Source organism: Leptopilina boulardi, unplaced genomic scaffold (genome assembly GCF_019393585.1).
Source record: "Leptopilina boulardi isolate dan_hultmark-lab unplaced genomic scaffold, ZJU_Lbou_2.1 LbouV2_371, whole genome shotgun sequence".
In the NCBI taxonomy this organism is placed as follows: domain Eukaryota; kingdom Metazoa; phylum Arthropoda; class Insecta; order Hymenoptera; family Figitidae; genus Leptopilina; species Leptopilina boulardi.
The window spans coordinates 3,841,362-3,864,867 of NW_026137942.1; the positions used below are offsets into that span (position 1 = coordinate 3,841,362).

Genomic DNA, 23,506 nt, shown 5'->3' on the forward strand with positions numbered 1-23,506 from the left:
ACTATAGATGACAAAATAATAAAGCTAATTTAAAATTTAAAAAAAAATTTTTTAAATGATACAGGAAGTACTGGTACGAAATTTGATGGCGTTAACAATTTCAGGATAAATACGTTTATTCTGATTATCGACAAACTTACAAATGAATTGCAATCAAGATTAGTAAAATATGAGTATATTGAAACGCAATTCAATTTTTTAACTCAACTCACAGAGCTCGACCACAACGAAGTCTGGTTTTGTTTGGCATTTTGTATATCATTTTGTGCATCAAGAAAACAAAAAAAATTTGTTTTTTTGTTCTTGTAATGAGAATTTTCTTATTCCAATATAAAATAACTTTCCAGAGCCACTGTGATGAAATTATAATTGATTAATTGTTAGGATTTTTAAATTATTTATTAGACTTTTCCATCAAATCTTAAAGAATATAAATAAGAATCATATCTTTATCAACTACACAAGTTAAAGAGCCAAAATTTATTTTAAGGCAGTCGTCACTTAATTTCCTTTTGATGTTAAAGAAAAGAAAAGAAAAATCAGAAAGAGAAAATAAAATATTCTTTTTTTTATTTATCTACAGGGAAAATAAACTAATTTTCTACCATAATTCTTATTATTATCTTAGAATTAATCTCATAATATTTTTTATTACTATAATTTAAATATTATTTAGAAATTTTTAAATCAAATTAATTTAAAATTTTATAAATAAATAATATTTAATTAATTTTTTTAAAAATATTTTCAAATATGACTGGGGTCAAGTCTAACAATAATAATTCCAATCAAAAAAATGAAAATAATTTTATAAAGAGGAATTTTTTATATAATTTCTTGTGTGTTGTAAATGTGTCTAACTTACAGAAAGGAATTTGTATATAATAAAAACATTGATTTAAAAGAAACTCACTAGAGATAAAAATTATAATAGAACCGAAAAGTATCAGATTACTTTTCGTTCTTGACTTCAAATTCGCAGACTCTCGTATATGTTATATGATCTAACCAAATATGGAAGTCGTTTTTTCTTTTATTATTATGTTTAATATAACTTCATCAAATCTTTTCGTCTTCTAAATTATATTTTGTTTAATTATTTCAATATTAAAAATGTTTGTTTAGAAAATTTAGAATTTTAGGGTTACCAAACCTGAATTTTATTTTAACAATTTTTTATTATAAATAATTATTCTTATTATTATAATTTTAATTTCACTTGATACTTGAATCATAAATTCTTCAATAATACTTTTTTAAACTGACACTTTTCTTCTTATAATAAAATTTATTTTTAACAAAGTTATGCGCATTTGAATTTTTAATGATAAAACTAAAAAAAATGTATGAAAAATTGTTTTGCTTGTATTTTTTCTCTTCTCAATGTAATCAAAAAATTTTTTTTTCAATGTTGTTGGTGGTCTTGTTTTCTTTAAAATCCCGTTTGAAATTTGCAAAAAGCATAAAAATTAACGAAACTATAAAACGTTAATTTTCTCAAAAATCTCACTTTTTTGTCTCAAATTTTTACCATAAATTCGTACCAGTATGGACAACAATTTCTATAAGTTTTAATGGGGCTAAACCATTATAGCGACAACGAGAATTTTTTTTCCAACAAATTTTTTATCGAGCTTTGAAATTGTTGGTGTGAACGTTCATGAACAAGTGAAGTGTTGTAACTGAAATGAGTCGTTTTATAACTAACAATTATTTATGCACGCAAAATCACTGCAAAGTACTTTGTACTAAAAATTATAAACATAAATACATGTAAAATTTTACAATTTAAATATCGATAGATCCAAATAATTAATAACAAGATTCAAAAGGAATTTTTCTGTTTTTAAATATTGTTATTTTTTCAGGAGCATGATCTGCAAATTTTATTTAAATTTAAATTATCGTTCAAATGTTTTTCAAAAGTATTTCAACAAGTTTTTGACAACTGATAATATTTTGAAATTAATAATTATTTGCAAATTTAATATTGAGTTAAATTGTATAAATACAAATTTTAATAAATAAGAAATAAAAAATTTACATTTAAAGTTAAAACATAAAGAGTTTTAATTCGAAGTTATATTTTTCAAAAACGAAAAGTGCTTTTATATTAAATTTTTAAAACATATTTTTCGCAATTATTACGGCAAATTATTTTAAGATAAATTAAATATTTTTATTAAATAATGAAACATATCTAGTAGAAGTAACTAAATTTTTGAATATACATAATTATTTAATTAAAAACATGTAATATTCTATTTATCAAATTGCATTCACAGAAAACAATAATTGTGGTTATAAAACGACTCACTTAAGTTAAATTCACAACACTTCACTTGTTCATAAACGTTCACACCAACAAGATGGTAAAATGCATTTTCCTTTATGGATAATTGATTATTGGCAAGATATACACCAGCTAAAACTTTTTTTGAGTTAAAATAATAAAAAAAATTTCATGTCAATAAATTAAATACGAGCACTTTTTTCACAAAAACTGTAACAGTACTTTCTCAGAAATTACAATCAAAAATGCAATTTCCATTTGGAAAATTAATAAACGCTAAAAAATACACGACCTAAGATTTACCAATCACGAAAATAACAAAAAAAAATTTTTATTAAATATTTAACATATTGATACTGCTTTACTGATTGTGACAGCCCTTTGGTAGATTATGTATTTCAGGTGGTTAGCAACAGCGCCAATCTCCTCCTTTCGGCAAAACTGCGAAACGTCTGGTGACATATATAACCTGCCAAACGGCTGTCATAATGAGTAAAATATGTTGTGTTAAAATACTTTTTTTTGTTATTTTCGTGATTGGTAAATCTTAGGTCGTGTATTTTTTAGCGTTTATTAATTTTCCAAATGGAAATTGCATTTTTGATTGTAATTTCTGAGAAAGTACTGTTACAGTTTTTGTGAAAAAAGTGCTCATATTTAATTTATTGACATGAAATTTTTTTTATTATTTTAACTCAAAAAAAGTTTTAGCTGGTGTATATATTGCCAATAATCAATTACCCATAAAGGAAGAAGCATTTTACCTTCTTGTTTTCAAGAAAAGGCTGTTGAAAATTTTCCAAAATTTTAGTTTCAATATAGATGGCGCTGCCTCACTTGGACCTGGCCTTAAAGAAAACAAGACCACCAACAACATACAAAAAAAAAATTTTCTTGATTACACTGAGAAGAAAAAAAAATTCAAGCAAAACAATTTTTCATAAATATTTTTTTATTTCATTATTAAAAATTTAAATGCGCATAATTTCGTTAAAAATAAATTTTATGAAAAATAAAACAACAAACAAAATAAATAAAGTGATTTGAATAGCATAAACATATTAAGAATAAAACATCTGCTCAATCAGAAGTAGGATTACATCGATCAGAATTGAATCATGAATTTGATTGGGATAATGTCGTTATTTTAGAGCGTGAACAAAATTATAAAAAACGTTGTTTTTCAGAAATATTACATATTAAAATTAATGATTTTACTATTAATAAAAAAGAAAACATACTGTATTCATGAAATTATAAGGAATTGAAATATCGATATTAGAAAAAATAAAGATACACTTGTCCTGATTTGACACATGTATATATATATATATATATGTATAAGGGGTAATTTTTTAATACATAACAAAAAGTAAGAGAAAATTTCTCAAATTTTCAAAAATCCTAAAATTTGTTTATTTCACAGTTTTTACAAATATTTTGCTCAGCATGAAATATAAGAGCTTAATTAATTACATAAATTTATTAAAATGTTTTTAATAAAAATTGTGCAAAAATTCAAATTGCGTTTTTATTGATAAAAAAAATCTCTTAAATAATTAAATATATATTTTTTTTTCATAAAAGAAAAACTAAAATTTATTCAATTAGATTTCTAGTAAAATTGATTTTTCTGAACAATAGAGAATTTTATTACTTTTTTCTTGATAATTTAGGAAAATCTTTATATTGAGTTTCCTCTAAGGTATTGTCATCATTTTGTATTTTCGTGTTTTTATTATATTTTTTATTAAAAGAAGATCGATAGATGTCTGAAGAAGTTGAAGCATCTTTATTATTATTATTATTATTATTATCATTATTATTTTCCCTATTTAACGATTGAATTTCAGAATGATGAGGTATTTCATTTACTTTTTTTGTTGCAATTAAACGAATATGCGAAATTTTGCCATTATTTGGATCATTTTTTTCAGAAGAGTGTTTCTTGTTTTGTAAAACTGGAGTTGATGAACCAATTGGCGGTGATATTAATAGTTGATTACCTTGATGAAATTCTTTTACATTAGTTACAAGTTCTTCGTTGGAACTTTCTTCATTGGATAAACTAAAATTTGGAATATCCGAACCCATATAATTTGGAAGTGATAAAAATAATTGTTCATCATTTTTTGCCTCCTTTGGAGTTGAACTTCCCATAGGTCGAGTATTCTCTTTTCTAGAACTCCGAGCTAAAAACATAAATTTTAAAATAAAAATAAATGACTAATAATATTTTTTTATTAATAATTATTAAAAAATTTTACCATTCATTTCGTTTACTCGATTCGTCATAGTTTCATTCATTTGTGACAATTGTCTTTCTAAATTTCGAGTATAGTGACCAATTTCTAATAAAATGTTTACAAATTCCGGTCTCGTTGCATCAACATTTTGAGAATCGTCCGTCTTTTCGTTTTCTATAAACGGTTTTCTCAACTTTTGAGAATCTTTTGAGTTATCAGAATTTTCATTTGAGAAAGTTACTTCTGTACCGCAACAAAGGCAATCTTTTTTTTCTTCTAATTTCTGTACAAAATCACCTGGCGAAGTCGAACTTGTTGGAGAGAAGTTTTTATAATTATTATTTTTCTTTGGAGTAACAACTTTAGAGGTATTTACCATTAGCGGTTGATTTTCAAAAGTACTGGAATCCAAATTTGTATTAGCTCCAAGATTTTGTGAAATTAAAGGAAATTCCCTACTAGGAAGAGAATTTATCGCTTGACGAACACGTGATTGCTCTTTAAAATTTTCTAGCATGTTAAATATTTCTTCTCTTAAATTATCGCAACAATTTTTCGATTCAATATTTGTTTGAACACTTGCTTCTTTTAAATATACATGAACAGTCTTTTTTAAATTATTTTCATCTTCATTCGAAGCTTGCATTTGTTTTTCAATTGTTCTTTTTCTATTATTATTATTATTATTATTATTCTCATCATTTCCCGTCAATTCCCGTGAATTTAAATTCATTTCCGATATAATTTTCGTACTTAATTCTCTATCAGTTTTTTCTTTATTATCTATATTGTTTGTAATTTTCTTTTCTATCAATAGTTTTTCGCCTAAATCTTTTTGACTTAAATCTTCTGTACATAAATTCTTTTTCTTTAAATTATTATTTTCCATAGGTTTCTGTTTTTTCATTAAACTATCATTTGAAATTTTTTTTCCTTGTTTATCAATGTTCTCAATTTGGAAATAATTACTGGTTTCTTCTGGAATATCAGCATTTTGAGAAAGGAACGAAGAAAGTTGACTTTTCTTTGATTTTGAGTAGAATGTGCATTGACAATTTGATGGCTTCAAGTTTGTTATTCGTGATGGAAAACTGGCAAGGCAAATGTTGCTCTTTTCCTCAGGATAATATCTACATATACGTTAACGAAGATAGGATTTAGTGTGAGTGTCACTTTTTATATTACAACGTTTAAGTCTACATTAAAACTGTCCGGCGTTGAATTCAGTGACCTGTGAAAATAGAAATAAATTCTTTAGAATTTTCAGTATAAAATCATTTCACCTGTCATCAATGTAGTAAATACTTGAAAACTGAATTTCCAAAAGGATTCTTTTTATTTTTAAACTTTTTTTTTTATAAATGACAATTAATTTACTTGAAAAAAAAAATTAATATCACAAAATCCAGTAAATATAATTAGTATCAAATAAGAGTGACAAAAAAATTGGACGTATCTCAAAAATGAAAAAATTCGAAGTTAATCAGAAGTAGAGGCTTGATTAATAATTGTATTGGAGTTGTAAGACTGCGTGGAGTTTAGTTTAGGATAAGAGTTAAGGGATGCGGGTAACAATCTGATGATCGCGTCACTGTTAGATTTTATGGTTGAACATTTGCATTTTTTGTCGCTTAGCAATTGAGACGTCAATGGATTAGAAGATTGATTACCAGACGGGTACGGCTTCTTCAGCCAATCACTTTGTCTAATCAATTTTCACACAACAAACTTTTTATCAATTTCTATTTTTAAAATATTCTCAAACAAAAGACCTATTCGTTTTGAATAAGGAAATTTCTTAAAATATTTTATTAAGGAAATAGAAGGCACTAACATAAATTAAAATTAATAAAAATTAATTTCAAAAAATTATAAAACTTTTCGCAAAAAATTATGTTGAGTTAAAATATTTTGTTAAATAATTTTTTTTCACATTTTAAATTTTTCTTTTCAGCTGAGACAAAAATCGTAATTTTTATTCAATTTTTGATAAACAATAGCTTATTTTATTTACTAAAATAAAATATACTATTGATAAATTTTTTCAACATTTATAAAATAAATTATTGTTTATAAAAATTGAATAAAAATTGCAATTATTATTTCAATTGAAAGGAAAAATTCAAAATGTGAAAAAAAAATTATTTAACAAATGATTCTCAACATAATTTTATACGAAAAGTGTATTAACTAAATCTTTCAAATATTTTTTGAAATTAATTTTTAATAAATTTTTGTTTGCCTTAAAATCAATTTTAAGATTTAAGTTAGGGCCTCCAACCTCTTTGAAAATTAATTTTATAAAGACTAAATGACAATTTACAATTTCGATAATTTAAAAAAATGAAAAAATTGTTTCCAAGCTACAGGACTAGAATACAAACACACAATTTCAAAAAAAAAAAAAACATTGAAATTGATACATTTTTCAAAAAGTTAAGAGCATAAAAAAATCATCGAAAATATAAAATTTTATAGAATTCATAACTCGTAATCGAGTTGATAAAAAAAAACTACACGAAAAAAAATAGCAGATTTTATAAAAATATTTTCAAATCGTGGAAAATATGTTAAAAAACAAAAATTTTATATAAAAAATTCTCAAGTTTAGCAAAACTTTGATAAACTTAATACAGGATTTAATAAAATTTATGTATCATTTACTAAATAATAAAATACATTTTACCAAATTTTATTATACCTATTGTACATTTCATAATATAAAAAGTTATTACAGATCATTATTATTTCTTATATAAAAATTTCGTTTTTTAGCATATTTTCCACGATTTGAAAATAGTTTTACAAAATTTGAAAATACTTTTATTAAAATTTTATATTTATTTTAAATTAAAGTCTTATTTTCTCTATTTAAAATAAATTTCACACTGTTGTGTAACCTGAAAAGTTTTTTTTTAAAATAATTTTTAAGGAGGTTTAGAAGCCCTAACATAACCTCAAAATTGAAAAATAGTTTATAAGGCAAATAAAAATTTAATAAAAAATAATTTCAAATAATTTTTGAAAGATTTATTTGTAAACTTTTCATAAAAAATTGTGTTGCAAATCTTTTGTTAAATAATTATTTATTTTTTAGTATTTTCACTTTTTTCAGCTTAGACAAAAATAGCAATTTTTATATAATTTTTATAAACAATATCTTATTTTACCTAAAGAAACATTTAAAATTGTAAACTTTTAACAATTGAAAAATGTTAAATAAATAAATCAGTAAATAAAGTAAGCTATTATTTATAAAAATTTGATAAAAATTGCGAATTTTGTTAGACCTGAAGGAAGAAAATCAAAATGTTGAAAAAATCCAACAAAAGATTTTAACTAAACATAATTTTTTCCAAAAAGTGTATAACTAAATCTTCTTACAATTTTTGAAATTAATTTTTACTAAATTTTTGTTTGCATTAAAAACCGGGACGCAGGAATATTTTCCATATTGAATTTTTATATTGCAAAATTTTCATTTAGCCGAACTTTGTAAAGCATATTCTGTAGTTCAACAAATTTTTATTTAACGCGATTTTCGTTTAAGAGACTTTATATTTAGCCAATATTTATATTTAATTTAACCGTATTGATCCAAAATCGAATTTCTATTTATCCAAATATTTACTTAAAAGTATTTTATTTTTCATTCAAATAAATTATTACGTAACAGAATTTTTTAATTAGGCCAATTAACAAATTGTACAATTTTCTTCTTCATCAAAACTCTATTTGATCAAATTGTCATTTCAAAGAACTTTTAAAACGTCGAATTTTCATTTCATCGAAATTGCAAATAACCGAACAATTAACAGAAAGATTTAGGTGCAAATTTAAGAATTGACCAATAAAAGAATATAAAAATTGTGATTGGTCAATTTTAAAATTAGCGCCGAAATATTTCAGTCGGTTGTTATATAAAAATTCAGATAAATAAAAATTGTTTTGTATGAAAATTCGGTTAAATATGAAATTATGTTAGGGCCTCCATCCTCCATAAAACTTCATTCGACTTTAACCTGGTTTGCGATTGAGTCCATGGACCACTAGAACTGAAATGTCTACTACGAGATGTTCGATTGTATTCTCGAGGAGTATTTGGAGTATTTGGAGAATTTAAAGGAGAGGTTCGACGAGATTGACAATGGCAACATGATGAACATTTTTCTTCACTAATAAAAAAATGTATTAATAAAATATAATGCATAAAGTAAATTCTACATTTTACTAATAAATTGATGAATTATTACCTTCTAGTTTCTTCTTCTTTACGTGCTCGATCAAAGCGTTCGTTTGTTACTTGTCGACGTAATTCGCTTACTTGCTTACTATATTCAGCTGCTTGATTCTGATATTTCTTTAGATCAGATGAATTAGAAGACCTTGAAATCATTTAAATAATGTTAAACCATTTGCTTAAATTGTCTTTTAAAAATTTTTTTAAAAATTATTTTTATTTCAAATTTTAATTTATTTGAAAAAATAATAAAATTCTGTAACAAAGTTTTAAAATAAAGAGATATAAGTTTTAGATAATAATTTAACCCTTAACTAGCACAATTCGAACGTAAATGGCACAACGGGTCTGCTGGACCCAACGTATTCAATAGTGTATTGTACAGCCGGTATTGAATATTTTTAAACAAAAATTTAATCTGAGATATTTTATGATGTGTTTTTTAAAATACAATTAGTTTTACAGGGATTATTTTATTTTAAGTTAGTTAAAAAAATTGTGAAAAATAAAAATTGCGTGTTTTTACTTAAAGATTCATGAGTTATTTAAATTTTAATATTGTGACTTAAAAATTTAAGTTTATACTCTTGATGTATTATTTTTTAAGGAAAAAATTACCAGAACAGCAGGACTTGCAAAAAAAGCATTTATTTTGTAGAATAAAATGTGACTTTTTAGGTTAAAATGAAAAATTTATAATTATTAATGTTTGAAGCTAATTTATTCTTTTGTATCGAATTATTTGTATCAAAAAACTTACAAAATTACTAAGAATATGTGAAACAAATACATTAAAATATAAAAAATATTCAAAAGCTACACATTCAATTAATTTGAGCTCGAAAAAATTCTCGGGTCTACTGGACCCATGGTGCTAATTAAGGATAAAATACATTATTTTATCTTTATCAGTCTAACATTTTTTATACATGGCGCATGAAATAAAATTAAATTTTTTTTTTTTTGAGTTTTCATTAAATTTTTTTTTCAATGGAACATTTTATTATTGAATTTTTATTTTAATATTTTATTATTTTTTTTAACTTAATGAAAATTATGAAAGTTATTTTTTTAAATTTAACGTCGTTAAAAGCAAGTTACTTTTGAAATGTATTTTTCTGTTATATGATCAGTTAAAAAAAATAATATTACATATGAAATTTGTTAGATTTTTTTTAATATTTTAAATATGTAGTAAAAAATAATGTAACTACAACGGAAGGATCTAAAAAATTAAAATCAAGTGTAAAAAGTAACTTTTCTCAAAACCGAAATGATCGTCATCAAAAATTGAAGATGAAAATTAATAAATATTGTAAAAGTTGAACTTTAAAAAAATAAAAATAAAATAAAAAAGGGGTGCATGATTATTCTATAAAAATCATTAATTAGAATCATCATTTTAAAGTATTTTATTAGAAATAATTATTTTTTATACGAATTTTTACATAAAAAAAATTTTTAGCTACCGAATTTTTGTTTGACAGAATTTTTATTTTACCTAGTCATTTTCTTTAAATGATTTTTTGTTTAAAGGAGTTTTAATTTAAGCGAATTTTTAATTTAACAGAATTCTCATAAAATAGAATTTTATGTGATTCGAATTTTTAAATGACAGAAATTCAAATTCACTGAATTTTAATTTGTGGGAAATTAGAATTTGACCGAACAATTAAAAAACAGAAAAATTTTAGCGCAATTTTTAAAATTGACAAATCACGATTTTCTTGATAATTTCTAATTGGTCAATTTTAAAAATTGATTCGAAATCTATCTGTCGATTGTTTGTTCGAACAATTTGTAATTTCGGACAAATGAAAATTCGGCATTTTAAAAATTCGTACAACTAAAAATTTGGATAAATTAAAAATTGGTGAATTGGAATTTCTGTCATTTAAAAATTCGAATCACAAAAAATTCAATTGAATCAGAATTCTGTTAAATTAAATTCACTTAACTTAAAAATCTTTTAAATAAAAAAACATGTAGAAAATGACTGTATAATAAATATTCTGACAAATAAAAATTTAGTAGCTAAAAAATTTTTTTTATTTTAAAATTCGTATAAAAAGAAAATCTGTCAAATTTTAATAAAAAAATTGAAAATTTGTCTTAAAAATAATTATTTCTAATAAAATACTTTCAAATGAAAATTGTAATTAATTATTTTTATGTGAAAATCATTCAACCAATAAAAATTTACATTATTAAAGATATCAATTCTTTTGTTCAATTACAAGTCAAATTTTAATATTTAAAAACATGCCATTTACTTACAATTTATTATGGAGCTCCGTGTTTTTTTGTTTTAATCTTGATATTTCGTTTTGCAATTCCTGATTAGCGGTTTGAGTATTCATCGACTCCTGTCTAGATTGATCCAAAAGTTCTTCTAAACGATCAATTGCGGCATTATCTCTACTTATTTGATCTTGCACGACTGTATTTTCTGTTCTCAATCGAGTAAGTTGCGATTCGAACTAAATCAATTTAGAAAAATATTTTACAAGTGAACTGTCAAAAAATTATATTATCTAGAGAAATTATTAATATAAATAAAATGGATGACATTAAAAAAAAATGTCAAACAAAGTATATTGGCTTACTTTTTATATTCAAAATTGAATATTTAATGAAATTTTAATTGCTAAGTTTTTAAAAATTTAGATAAAACCTAAAAAAAATTTTTACTGACATTTCAGATAATTTCTATATTTTTATATATATGAAAACAGTTGAAAGACGTTTATTGCGCAATTCATAATTTTCTTTTATAAAATCAATATTTAAAAAAACGCCATTTTGGTTTATTTCGTAAAAGTGAAATTCGCATTAATCTTGACATAAAAATAACACTTTTGCGCGATCTTTTTCTTTGATTCTCTTATCATTTTTTACATAGAAATTTAACGAAAGAAAAATTTTGCTTACCCTTGAAAAAAGCATAATTTATTTGTTTTGTTTAAAAAATGTAATATTTACGAAAAATTAAAATTAAAAACAAAATTTATGGTTCTCTCTAAAGATTAAAACTAAATTTAAATTACTATTGATAAATAAATATTAATTAATATCACATTAATAATAATAATTATAATAATAATAAATTAATACTATGCACATTTTTTTTTATTTTTACTTGTTAAAAATTCTAATTTCAATTCTTGGAAAAATTTATTTAATATTTGTGTTCTAATATTCATTAATATAATTATTATTTTACTATTTTTACTGATATAACTATAGTTGACCTTTTATGTCCCCTTTTTATAAAAAGGATTATTATTATTATTTTTCAATTAAATTATTTCTCACCTGAGAATTTATAGAATCTTTTTCACCTAATTGCTGTAAAATACTATCTTTTTGATGATCCAATTTCACACAAAGATCTCTAACAGCATTTAGATCAGATTCCGCTGTTAGTCTTCGATCTTCTTGTTGTCTTAATTCAGTTTCCAAGGTTGCAACGTTTTGTGTTAAACTAATAATCTACGGTAAAATAAAGAATTAATCAACGTTTTGAAATTACCATAGGTAAATGAAGATTAATTAATTTAATATACAAACAAAAATAAATACCCACCTGAGCTTCATAGCCTTTTATTAAATTTTCTTTATCCGACACTTGATGATCGAGATCCAATAGTCGATCTCGAGCTTCTGCAACTTCGGATTCTAAGCTATGATTGCTATTTTCCAAAACTGTTGCTTCTAAACTTAAACTTCGAAAGTGATTTAACATATCCGTTCTCTCAGTGTCCTGAAATATTTTTAATAAATATTTTATGTTGATGTACATTTCTTTGTACATTCTAAGAAATTTTTAACGAAAAAATTATTTATTGATTTTCGTCAAATTTAATCCACTTTGGCATTATTTTGAAAAAAAAACATTGAAGATAGATGAAAAAAATACTGTAGCAATTGAAACTAATTTTTACAGACTCTAGTTCTTCCAATTTTCATTTAACAGAATTCTTTTTTAATCGAATTATTACTTATTTAAATATTTACTTCATAGTATTTTCATTTCACTGAATTCACATTTAATAGAATTTATATATGTAACATAACTCTTATTTAACCGAATTTTCATGAAGGAGAATTTTTATTCCAACAAATTTTAATTTAACAAAAAATTCTGATGAAACGAAATTTTTATTTAGCATAATTTTCAAATATATAAATTTTCAATTCATCGAACTCTATATTTGATTGAATTGCAAATAACCGAACAAACAGACAACTGAAAGATTTCGGCGCTAATTTTAAAATTGACCAATCACAATTTTTATATTTTTTTATTCGTCAATTTTTAAATTTGCACCTAAATCTTTCTGTTAATTGTTCGGTTATTTGCAATTTCGATGAAATGAAAATTCGACGTTTTAAAAGTTTTTTGAAATGACAATTTGATCAAATAGAGTTTTGATGAAGAAGAAAATTGTACCATTTGTTAATTGGTCTAATTAAAAAATTCTGTTAAGTAATAATTTGTTTGAATGAAAAATAAAATACTTTTAAGTAAATATTTGGATAAATAGAAATTCGATTTTGGATCAATACGGTTAAATTAAATATAAATATTGGCTAAATATAAAGTCTCTTAAACGAAAGTCACGTTAAATAAAAATTTGTTAAACTACAGAATATGCTTTACAAAGTTCGACTAAATGAAAATTTTGCAATATAAAAATTCAATATGGAAAATATTCATGCGTCCCGGTTTTTAACGCAAACAAAAATTTAGTAAAAATTAATTTCAAAAATTGTAAGAAGATTTAGTTATACACTTTTTGGAAAAAATTATGTTTAGTTAAAATTTTTTGTTGGATTTTTTTAACATTTTGATTTTCTTCCTTCAGGTCTAACAAAATTCGCAATTTTTATCAAATTTTTATAAATAATAGCTTATTTTATTTACTAATTTATTTATTTAACATTTTTCAATTGTTAAAAGTTTACAATTTTAAATGTTTCTTTAGGTAAAATAAGATATTGTTTATAAAAATTATATAAAAATTGCTATTTTTGTCTAAGCTGAAAAAAAGTGAAAATACTAAAAAAAATAATTATTTAACAAAAGATTTTCAACACAATTTTTTATGAAAAGTTTACAAATAAATCTTTCAAAAATTATTTGAAATTATTTTTTATTAAATTTTTATTTGCCTTATAAACTATTTTTCAATTTTAAGGTTATGTTAGGGCTTTCAACCTTCTTAAGGCCAGGTCAAAGTGAGGCAGCGCCATCTACATTGATATTAAAATTTTGGAAAATTTTTAACAGCCTTTTCTTGAAAACAAGATGGTAAAATGCTTTTTCCTTTATGGATAATTGATTACTGACAAGATATACACCAGCTAAAATTTTTTTTGAGTTAAAATAAAAAAATTTCATGTCAATAAATTAAATATGAGCTCTTTTTTCACAAAAACTGTAACAGTACTTTCTCAGAAATTACAATCAAAAATGCAATTTCCATTTGGAAAATTAATAAACGCTAAAAAATACACGACCTAAGATTTACCAATCACGAAAATAACAAAAAAAATTTTTATTAAATATTTAACATATTGATAATGCTTTACTGATTGTGACAGCCCTTTGGTAGATTATGTATTTCAGGTGGTTAGCAACAGCGCCAATCTCCTCCTTTCGGCAAAACTGCGAAACGTCTGGTGACATATATAACCTGCCAAACGGCTGTCATAATGAGTAAAATATGTTGTGTTAAAATACTTTTTTTTTGTTATTTTCGTGATTGGTAAATCTTAGGTCGTGTATTTTTTAGCGTTTATTAATTTTCCAAATAGAAATTGCATTTTTGATTGTAATTTCTGAGAAAGTACTGTTACAGTTTTTGTGAAAAAAGTGCTCATATTTAATTTATTGACATGAAATTTTTTTTATTATTTTAACTCAAAAAAAGTTTTAGCTGGTGTATATCTTGCCAATAATCAATTATCCATAAAGGAAAAAGCATTTTACCTTCTTGTTTTCAAGAAAAGGCTGTTGAAAATTTTCCAAAATTTTAGTTTCAATGTAGATGGCGCTGCCTCACTTGGACCTGGCCTTAAAAATTATTTTAAAGAAAACATCGAATTTTTTATTTGATCTGATAAATTAACTGATTGATAAAATTTTGGTGCGAATTTGAAAATTGTTCAATCACAATTTTTTTTTGATACTTTCTTAATATTAATACTGTTAAGTAAATATTCGGATAAATAGAAATTCGATTGAATATAAATTTCTGAAGATTGAAGTTGTTTTTGATCTCAAACGAAAATCGCGTTAAATGAAAATTTGGTAAATTAGAGAATCTGTTTAACAAAATTCGGCAAAATGGAAATTTCGCAATATAAAAATTCTGTTGAGTTTTAAAATTTATTTTAAAAAAATTCTGTTAAATATAAATTCAATAATTTTTAATTCGACACCTTCAAAATTCTAATAAGTTTAAAGTGAGGAGTATTTAATTAACTCATTATTTATTTTAGAATGAAAAAAATTTTTTTTGATGAAAGCAAAGTGGCACCTTTTTCATGAGAAGTTCTTCGACACGTCTAACTTCGCTGACATAAGTTTTAAGCTGTTTTTTCAAATCAAAAGATTCTGCCCTCGAGGCCTCAAGTTCCCGTTGAAGAGTTCGCAATTCACATGTCACAGCCGCTAAATCATCTTGAAGTCGCATATTTTCTTGTATCGCATTTTCACGATCCATCGATGAACTTGTAATTTGTCTCTGAAGATTGTCCATATCAATTTGCATGCTGCGCACCTGTCGTTCTTTATCTGCACTCTGGTCCACGCATATTCTGAAAATAATTAAAAAATTACATGCAGTTGATAAATTTATTCGGTTTAAATAATAAAAAAAATTACCATAAACAATAAAATGAAAAATAATTGATTATAAGTTATTTAAAAATAAATTAATTTTTGGATTAGAATTTCTGAAACGGTTCGCATAAAATTTTCAATGTTAAATCGATTTTTTTTTAACTTCCACTATAATGAAAATAAGTTTCTAAAAATAGAAAAAAAATTATATAGTATATATATATATAGTAATAAAATATTTAATTATTTAGAATTATTTGTAATCATTGATTGCTAATTTAAAGACATAATTTTTTTTTGTGAAGCTATATAGGAATTAAATTTGTTACATAATCTTTACATAATGCCGATTGCGATGCAAAGGATAACCAGTTACCAAAAAAAGATACTTCCGAATTTTATTTGATTCACAATACTGTCGCAAATAGTTGTCGACTTTCACTCATCATGAGCATTGCATTCAGCATCCGCAATCGAATCTAAAAGCAGATGCGAAAGTGAAAATGCATGAGCACTATATACAAGCACCTTATGCACTTACACTTCCGGACGTGTATTATGTCCCCGTCACGTCCTTATATGACAGTCCCATGACATTAGCATATCAGCAATTTTATTCGATTCAAGTTTCAGGCGTTTAATAATTACATACATGAGACAAAGTTCGAGACACATAATGTCGTCGTATCGCCCACGATCTTAATTTAAATTCAGTTACTGAAATATAAGCTTGATATGAATACCGAGAAAAAAATATTCTTCTTGAGAGGAAGTTCTAACATTCGAATTAGTTGGCTCCTGAGTAGAAAAATTATTTTTTTAAATTTTAGTTTTTTATGAGCACATTCCGATAGGGAATTTTATTGCTCATTTTTTTTTCTCTTTGACAAAAATTCACATTTAATATAATTTTTGAAATATTTAAACCAAATAAATAATGTTTCGTAAAAAATAAAATATTTAAGTGAAATAAATAAACTAGGTAATTGAGGACGTATCAATATTCTCAACATTTAATTTAAAAGAATTTTTACGGCGTCAAATCATAAATTATTAAATTTTTATTTAGTAAAATTATATAAAGCAGATTTTCTAGTACATCGAATTTCAAATTAATACAATTTCAATTTAACGGAATTTATCTCAAGAAAACTTACATAAAGAAAAATTTTTTTAACAGAATTGTTATTTTAGTTTTCGATTTATCAAAATATTTACTTAACAGAATTGTCATTGAATAAATCCACAATTAACAGAATTTCTATTTAACAAAATTCTTAATTAACAAAGTTTTTATTAAAGAAAATTTTAATTCGAACTAATTTTTATTTAACAGAATTTTCATTTAAGAAAAATTCTACTTAGTTCTTTTTGGCAATTTTTCTAGACATAAATTTCGTCAAATTTAAATTATATTAATTTAAAATTTTTAAAAAGTATCAGAAAAAATTCTTTATAAGAGTTCTGCTAAATAGAAATTCTTTTAAATCGAATTTTAGTTAAACGTAAATTATTCGATATGAAAATTTTTTACATAATATAAAATCCACTTTATACAATTTTGCTAAATAGAAATTCGATAATTTAAGATTCGACGCCGTAAAAATATTTATAAGTTAAATGTGGGTATTAGTATTAAATAATAAATTATTCGTATTAATGAATACTTTACTGTATTTCAACTTGAACCGATAAAATAAAATTGTATCAAATAATTTTTATTTGTATTAAAAAACCAAATATTTCACTGAAAAAAAATTAATTGTTACACTGAAAAAAGGGTTTGGTATTGACAACCAAACGTTTGGTTGGTATTTAAGCAACCAAAATTTTTTTGTTGAATCAACAAAATTTCAATTGTCTCAACCAAAATTTGTTTGTCACAACCAAAATTTAAAAAAAAAACGATTTTTGTTGTCCTAACTAAAGTTTAATTAGGACAACCAAAATTTTGTTGATTCAACAAAAAAATTTTGATTGCTTAAATACCAACCAAACGTTTGGTTGTCCATACCAAACCTTTTTTTCAGTGTATCCAAGTTTAAAAACTCATTTATTAGATTCAACAAATAGTAGTACATAATTATTTACTTAATGAATATAAGATATATCACATGCTTAATAATTGAGTATAAAGGACAACTTTTTAATTTGCATTTGCTTTGGGAAAAAAGTAAAAAAATTTTTGAAACTAATAGTTACTTTAATTTATTCTAAAAAAAAAATTTTCGAATTAGCATTTCACAAAATTTCTTTTGAACGAATTTTTACTTAACAAAATTTTTAGGTAACGAATTTTTAAGAGAAATTTTATTTTACATAATTTTACTTTACCAAACTTTTGATTTAATAAATTTAAATTCTAATTTAGCCGAATATTAATTAATCAGAATTTTAAATGATTCGTATTTTTAAAAATCAGAATTTTCAATTCACTGAATCTTTATTTGTCCCAACATTTATTTTCACAAATTATTATTTGATATTATAGAATTTTTAAAACGCCAAATTTCAAGTTGTCCGAAATTGAAAATGTCCGAAAGAACAATCGACAACACGATTTTGGCGCGAATTTTAAAATTAACCAATCAGAAATTATCAAGAAAATTGTAATTGGTGAATTTTAAAATTTGCGCCGAAATCTTTTTGCTTTTCGGTCATTTGAAATTTTGGACAAATGAAAATTCTAGCATTTAAAAATTCGAATCATTTAAAATTTTTTATGACAATTCTCTACTAAATTAATATTTAATTACATTAGAATTTTTTTTTTAAATAAAAAGATGGATATAGAGAAAATATTGTCAAATAAAAATGCGGTCCTTTAAAATTTTATTAAGAAAAAATTCTTTTAAAAAAAATTTTGTCAAATACTAATTTGGAAAATAATAATTCAAATAAACAATAATTATATCTACACAGAAAAAAAGTTTCATCGGAAATAGCGAAAAATTTAAGTGTTTTAAATTTAATTAATTTAATTGAAACTTTTGCTATTTTAATGAAATTTTTCGCTGTTCAAGGTAAATCTTTTTGTTTCATTTAATAAAATTCATTTAAAATGAAAATTTTAATTCATGTATTTCCTAAACTTAAGGAAAATAAAGAATCTATATTATAGTAATAAAGAATATACAAATTGAATATTATATTATGTAATAATAGTATAAATATGCATAAATATTATTTAGACTTGAATAAGGAGATGTGGGAAATTACCGGTGAATTTTAAACACCAGGAAAAAGAGACAATCATCTCATCAAGACGAGTAAACTTATAAAAAACACATGTTGTAGAAAGTTGTTGAAATGCATTATGCACTATATAATATGCCACTAGACTTTCCTCTCATTACTCACAAATGTCAATGAAACCTTTAAAAATATATTTATTACAAAAGTCTAGGTATATATTAATAATAATAGAAATTTTTCATTTTTTCAATGAATTTCCAATTTTTTTTTTTATTTTTAATTTATATTCTAAATGTTGATAAAAATTTATTTTAAATGTTCTCAACAGAAAATGTAAAAAATAGTAAAACAAATTATCAGAATCATTTTATATGACGTTTTTTTATATATGAAAGTTTATTACAAGCATATTGGAACTATTTTTTACGGCCCATTTTTATTTAAATTGTATTCACCTTCTCAAAAGTTGAGGTGACTAGTGGCACACTTTATTCACTATTAACTTAAACTGATACCTAAAATGTGAATCAAATAAAAAAATTGAAACCAATTTTGGTCTCAATTTGATGCAATTTGGTATCAATTTGATACTTTCAAGAAAACTGTGTTGTTTTTAAAAACTGAATATGGAAACAATTTTTGTCTTTTTTTTCAATAATTCAGTGAATTTTCAATTCCAAACTATTTTTCAATAAAAATTTTATTTTCAATAAAAAATTATCCATCTTATTATTTTAAAATAAATTAAAAAAAAAACCCTATTTTCAAACCATATAATAAAAATTTCATAGGATTAATCCTATATAGAAGTTATATAAACACGAATGTATTAGTGGTCTCCTTGTAACTTAAAATGAATAGATGAACATGTGGAATTTTTTTTTCGTTCTGGAAATTATAACGGAAATATATATATTTAATTTCTTTGCACCTCTTCCTTTTCCTGCTTTTTTTTACATTACATACTCTCGAGTCAATAGGTCTCATTAGGAATTCTTGTTTCTTAACTTTTTCTAATTATTGAAAGAATAACCGGTACCAATACCTTGTAAGAGAAACAATTACCTAAACTGTCTACATGAAATTAAAGTTATTATTTTATTTATATTGCAGAATGGCATAATTACCAACTAGTCTTTAAATTTATGAATTTTTAATAACTATATACGCATATCACAAAAAAAAACTGAACTCAAAATGAATATATTGTACGCTACTCATTTTGAAGTGCAGCAAAAATGATCTGGTTTGAATCATTTTGAATTTTTCGTGAAATGTTTCAAATTAAACCCGATCAGGTTCATTTTAAGTTCGAGATTAATGTTAAATTATCATGGATAAACAAATATAATTACTTACAAAAATATTAAGTGGAAAAACAAGACATTCAATCTTTCCCTGACGGATTGAAATTATAAACTAGTTCGTGAAAGAACAATTTTTAAAAATTTAAATTTTTAACAAAATGTCAGCAATAACTTTTAACGAAGCTAAAAATTTGTGTTTTTCAGTAATAAAATTAAAATTTGTTATTCAAATGAAAAATTTTTTGTTCACAAACTGGTTATTTATGGGGTATTCCACGGGAAATTTTCATTCAAAATTTTTTTTGCCCCAAAACATTTGTTTTCGGAATGTATATGAAAAATAAGAAAATGTGTATTTTTTTAATTTTTTTATTTGATAAAAATTAAGGAAGTTATGATTTTTAAAAATTTTACATCATCAAAGGCTGTGTATTTTTAAAATATTTTTTTTTTATCTATTGTAAAGTAGAGTGGGGTGAAAAAGCCACTTTTTTACTTTTTAATATGTAAAATCGGTATTAAGGCCAGGTCCAAGTGAGGCAGCGCCATCTATATTGAAACTAAAATTTTGGAAAATTTTCAACAGCCTTTTCTTGAAAACAAGAAGGTAAAATGCTTTTTCCTTTATGGATAATTGATTATTGGCAAGATATACACCAGCTAAAACTTTTTTTGAGTTAAAATAATAAAAAAAATTTCATGTCAATAAATTAAATATGAGCACTTTTTTCACAAAAACTGTAACAGTACTTTCTCAGAAATTACAATCAAAAATGCAATTTCCATTTGGAAAATTAATAAACGCTAAAAAATACACGACCTAAGATTTACCAATCACGAAAATAACAAAAAAAAAATTTTTTTAACATAACATATTTTACTCATTATGTCTGGTGACATACATAATCTGCCAAACGGCTGTCATAATGAGTAAAATATGTTATGTTAAAAAAATTTTTTTTTATTATTTTCGTGATTGGTAAATCTTAGGTCGTGTATTTTTTAGCGTTTATTAATTTTCCAAATGGAAATTGCATTTTTGATTGTAATTTCTGAGAAAGTACTGTTACAGTTTTTGTGAAAAAAGTGCTCATATTTAATTTATTGACATGAAATTTTTTTTATTATTTTAACTCAAAAAAAGTTTTAGCTGATGTATATTTTGCCAATATTCAATTATCCATAAAGGAAAAAGCATTTTACTATCTTGTTTTCAAGAAAAGGCTGTTAAAAATTTTCCAAAATTTTAGTATCAATGTAGATGGCGCTGCCTCACTTGGACCTGGCCTTAAATTTTTTTTTTGAAATTCTACTCGATTCTGAAAGTTAAGTTCTTCAGCTATTCAAAATCCTGATCGGACAATCTTCATATCCCATGAAAGGACAAAGTTATATAAGTTGTACCAAAACAGTGCAAGTGGCTTTTTTACACCACCTGGTGGGGTGAAAAAGTCACTTTGCGATTTGGACAAAATATATTATCAATTTTTGTTTTTTTATGTTTTTTATTTATTTATATAACAAATAATGTTATTTTAATAAATTTTGAAGAATATTAATATTAAATCGAATGACACAATAATATTAAATATAAGATAAAATTTACCTGTTTTCGAGGTTAAAAAAATGACTAGGTTACGAATACCAGAAAACAAATGAATATTACATACTATTGAGAGTGGCTTTTCTTATTGGTCTAAAAGATCTCAAAACTAAATTTTACAGTAGATAAAAAAACAATAGTTTTAATAAAAAACCCTTGGTTTTTTCACCCCATTCTACTCTACTAATGAATAAAAAGTTATGCTGTGTATGAAATTTGTTTACTTTTTCTCAAATTTTTCAAATATGTGGTCAAAAATAACGTACCTATAACGCAAGCAACAAAAAAGTTGAAATTAAATTTAAAAAGTGAGTTTCCGCAAAGAGAGACACTTTTGATTTTGAATTTTTTACACTGCAATCTCAGATGACTAAAGAAAATTTTCCCCTATCTTCAAAAGTAGTACTTTTAGTTTTTAAAATAATTATTTTTAATTTTCTTAGTACGGCTCACAGAATTTCAAGCAGTTATTCTACAAATATAACTTTTTTTCATTTTTAACAAATGAAAAAATAAAAAAATACGTATTTTCTTATTTTTTGTATAAATTTCGAAAAAAAAAATGTTTCGGGCAAGAAAAAAATGTTGAATGAAAATTTTCCGTTAAATGCCCATTATATAAACAGTGAAATAAACCCTGTAAAGTAACGGTTCGTTCGAGTCGTTTTTTTGAAAAATTTTGTTTACAAAGCAATACTAAAAAATTGTTGTTTTTTTTAAATATAATTCTATTAAAATATATTTTGAAAATTAAATTATTTTAAATCACTTCCCAATTGATTGAATAACTTGTAAATTGACGATTTCGAAACGCTAAAAATTCATAAATTAATAATATTTATAAAATATTTATGCGTCCTTTGATTAGCATCTCTACTTTATATCCGCATCAATATTCATCTAATATGCGTCAGAATTTTTAATATGATCCATTTGAAATAGCCGTCGATACTTTCGATCGTTTAAAAGGTTAGAAATGCACCATTTGTGATTTTTTGAAACAGAATCCCACAATATTTTCAAACGCTGACATTTATTAGAATTTTAAATTGTTTAAAAAATTTCTTAACACGAAAATTCTTTGAATAATATTGTTACTATTTTATAAATTAATTAATTAATTTTTTTCCCCAAAAATTGAAGCATTTCCAAGTTTTGATTTTATCTTCGAAAAACTAATTTTTTAATCATTGTAGATCTTCAATATATATACTAGGACTGTCTGGTTTTTTTTATTATGCAATATCAAGAGGTCACAATTGTTTCAAGAAATTGAAAGCGTCACGATCCAGGTATTCAAAAAAAAAGAATGCGATCCTGAAAGACATTCACTTTTTATTAAGGTCAATTCTCACTCTCAATCGGGAAAGTTAATGATATTGACTTTGTGATCATCATCGAAATGTCAATTAATAATAACTAGTTATTAATTACAGTTATAATTATGAAATACAATTAAATAACACGTATTTTATTAACCAAATTTTATAGACAACTTAATACTGAAATTAAGTGAAATTAAATCATTTTTACATAATTAGGTACATATATAAATATATGTATAATTTTCATTCAAAATAAAATCGAATCTAAGGCAGTTTTATAATTTTGTAATTATAAATACCTAATATTATTAGAAATAATTATTTTTTGACGAATTTTCATTTTTCGAATTAGCATTTGATTGAATTTCAATTTACACGAATTTTTACTTAACAAAATTTTTATTTTGTACGAATTTTTAATTGATAGTAATTTTAAGAAGCCGAATT

General features: G+C 23.4%; 2 protein-coding genes across 5 annotated transcripts in view; both read right to left on the minus strand.

Annotated features, from left to right (window-relative positions):
* Nucleotides 1-3,737: 3,737 nt before the first annotated feature.
* LOC127287579 (ras guanine nucleotide exchange factor P-like) lies at nucleotides 3,738-5,670 on the minus strand. Its single transcript, XM_051314586.1, has 2 exons — nucleotides 4,561-5,670; nucleotides 3,738-4,485 (listed from the first exon to the last, which is right to left on the minus strand). The coding sequence occupies exons 1-2, from the start codon at nucleotides 5,444-5,446 to the stop codon at nucleotides 3,947-3,949; spliced, it is 1,425 nt and encodes a 474-aa protein (XP_051170543.1). The 5' UTR covers nucleotides 5,447-5,670; the 3' UTR covers nucleotides 3,738-3,946.
* Nucleotides 5,624-23,506, minus strand: part of LOC127287572 (centrosomal protein of 135 kDa-like) — a 69,782-nt gene continuing 51,899 nt past the window's right edge. For 2 of the 4 annotated variants that reach the window (XM_051314577.1, XM_051314576.1), the window contains exons 13-19: nucleotides 15,325-15,604; nucleotides 12,366-12,542; nucleotides 12,095-12,271; nucleotides 11,057-11,259; nucleotides 8,793-8,924; nucleotides 8,562-8,714; nucleotides 5,853-6,244 (exon numbers count right to left, since the gene is read on the minus strand). In XM_051314577.1, the coding sequence (XP_051170534.1) occupies nucleotides 6,019-6,244; nucleotides 8,562-8,714; nucleotides 8,793-8,924; nucleotides 11,057-11,259; nucleotides 12,095-12,271; nucleotides 12,366-12,542; nucleotides 15,325-15,604 (1,348 nt within the window). In that variant the 3' untranslated portion in view covers nucleotides 5,853-6,018. Of the gene's footprint in view, nucleotides 5,771-5,852; nucleotides 6,245-8,561; nucleotides 8,715-8,792; nucleotides 8,925-11,056; nucleotides 11,260-12,094; nucleotides 12,272-12,365; nucleotides 12,543-15,324; nucleotides 15,605-23,506 lie in introns of those variants that run through there. The other 2 variants (XM_051314578.1, XM_051314579.1) reach the window with 2 other exon arrangements.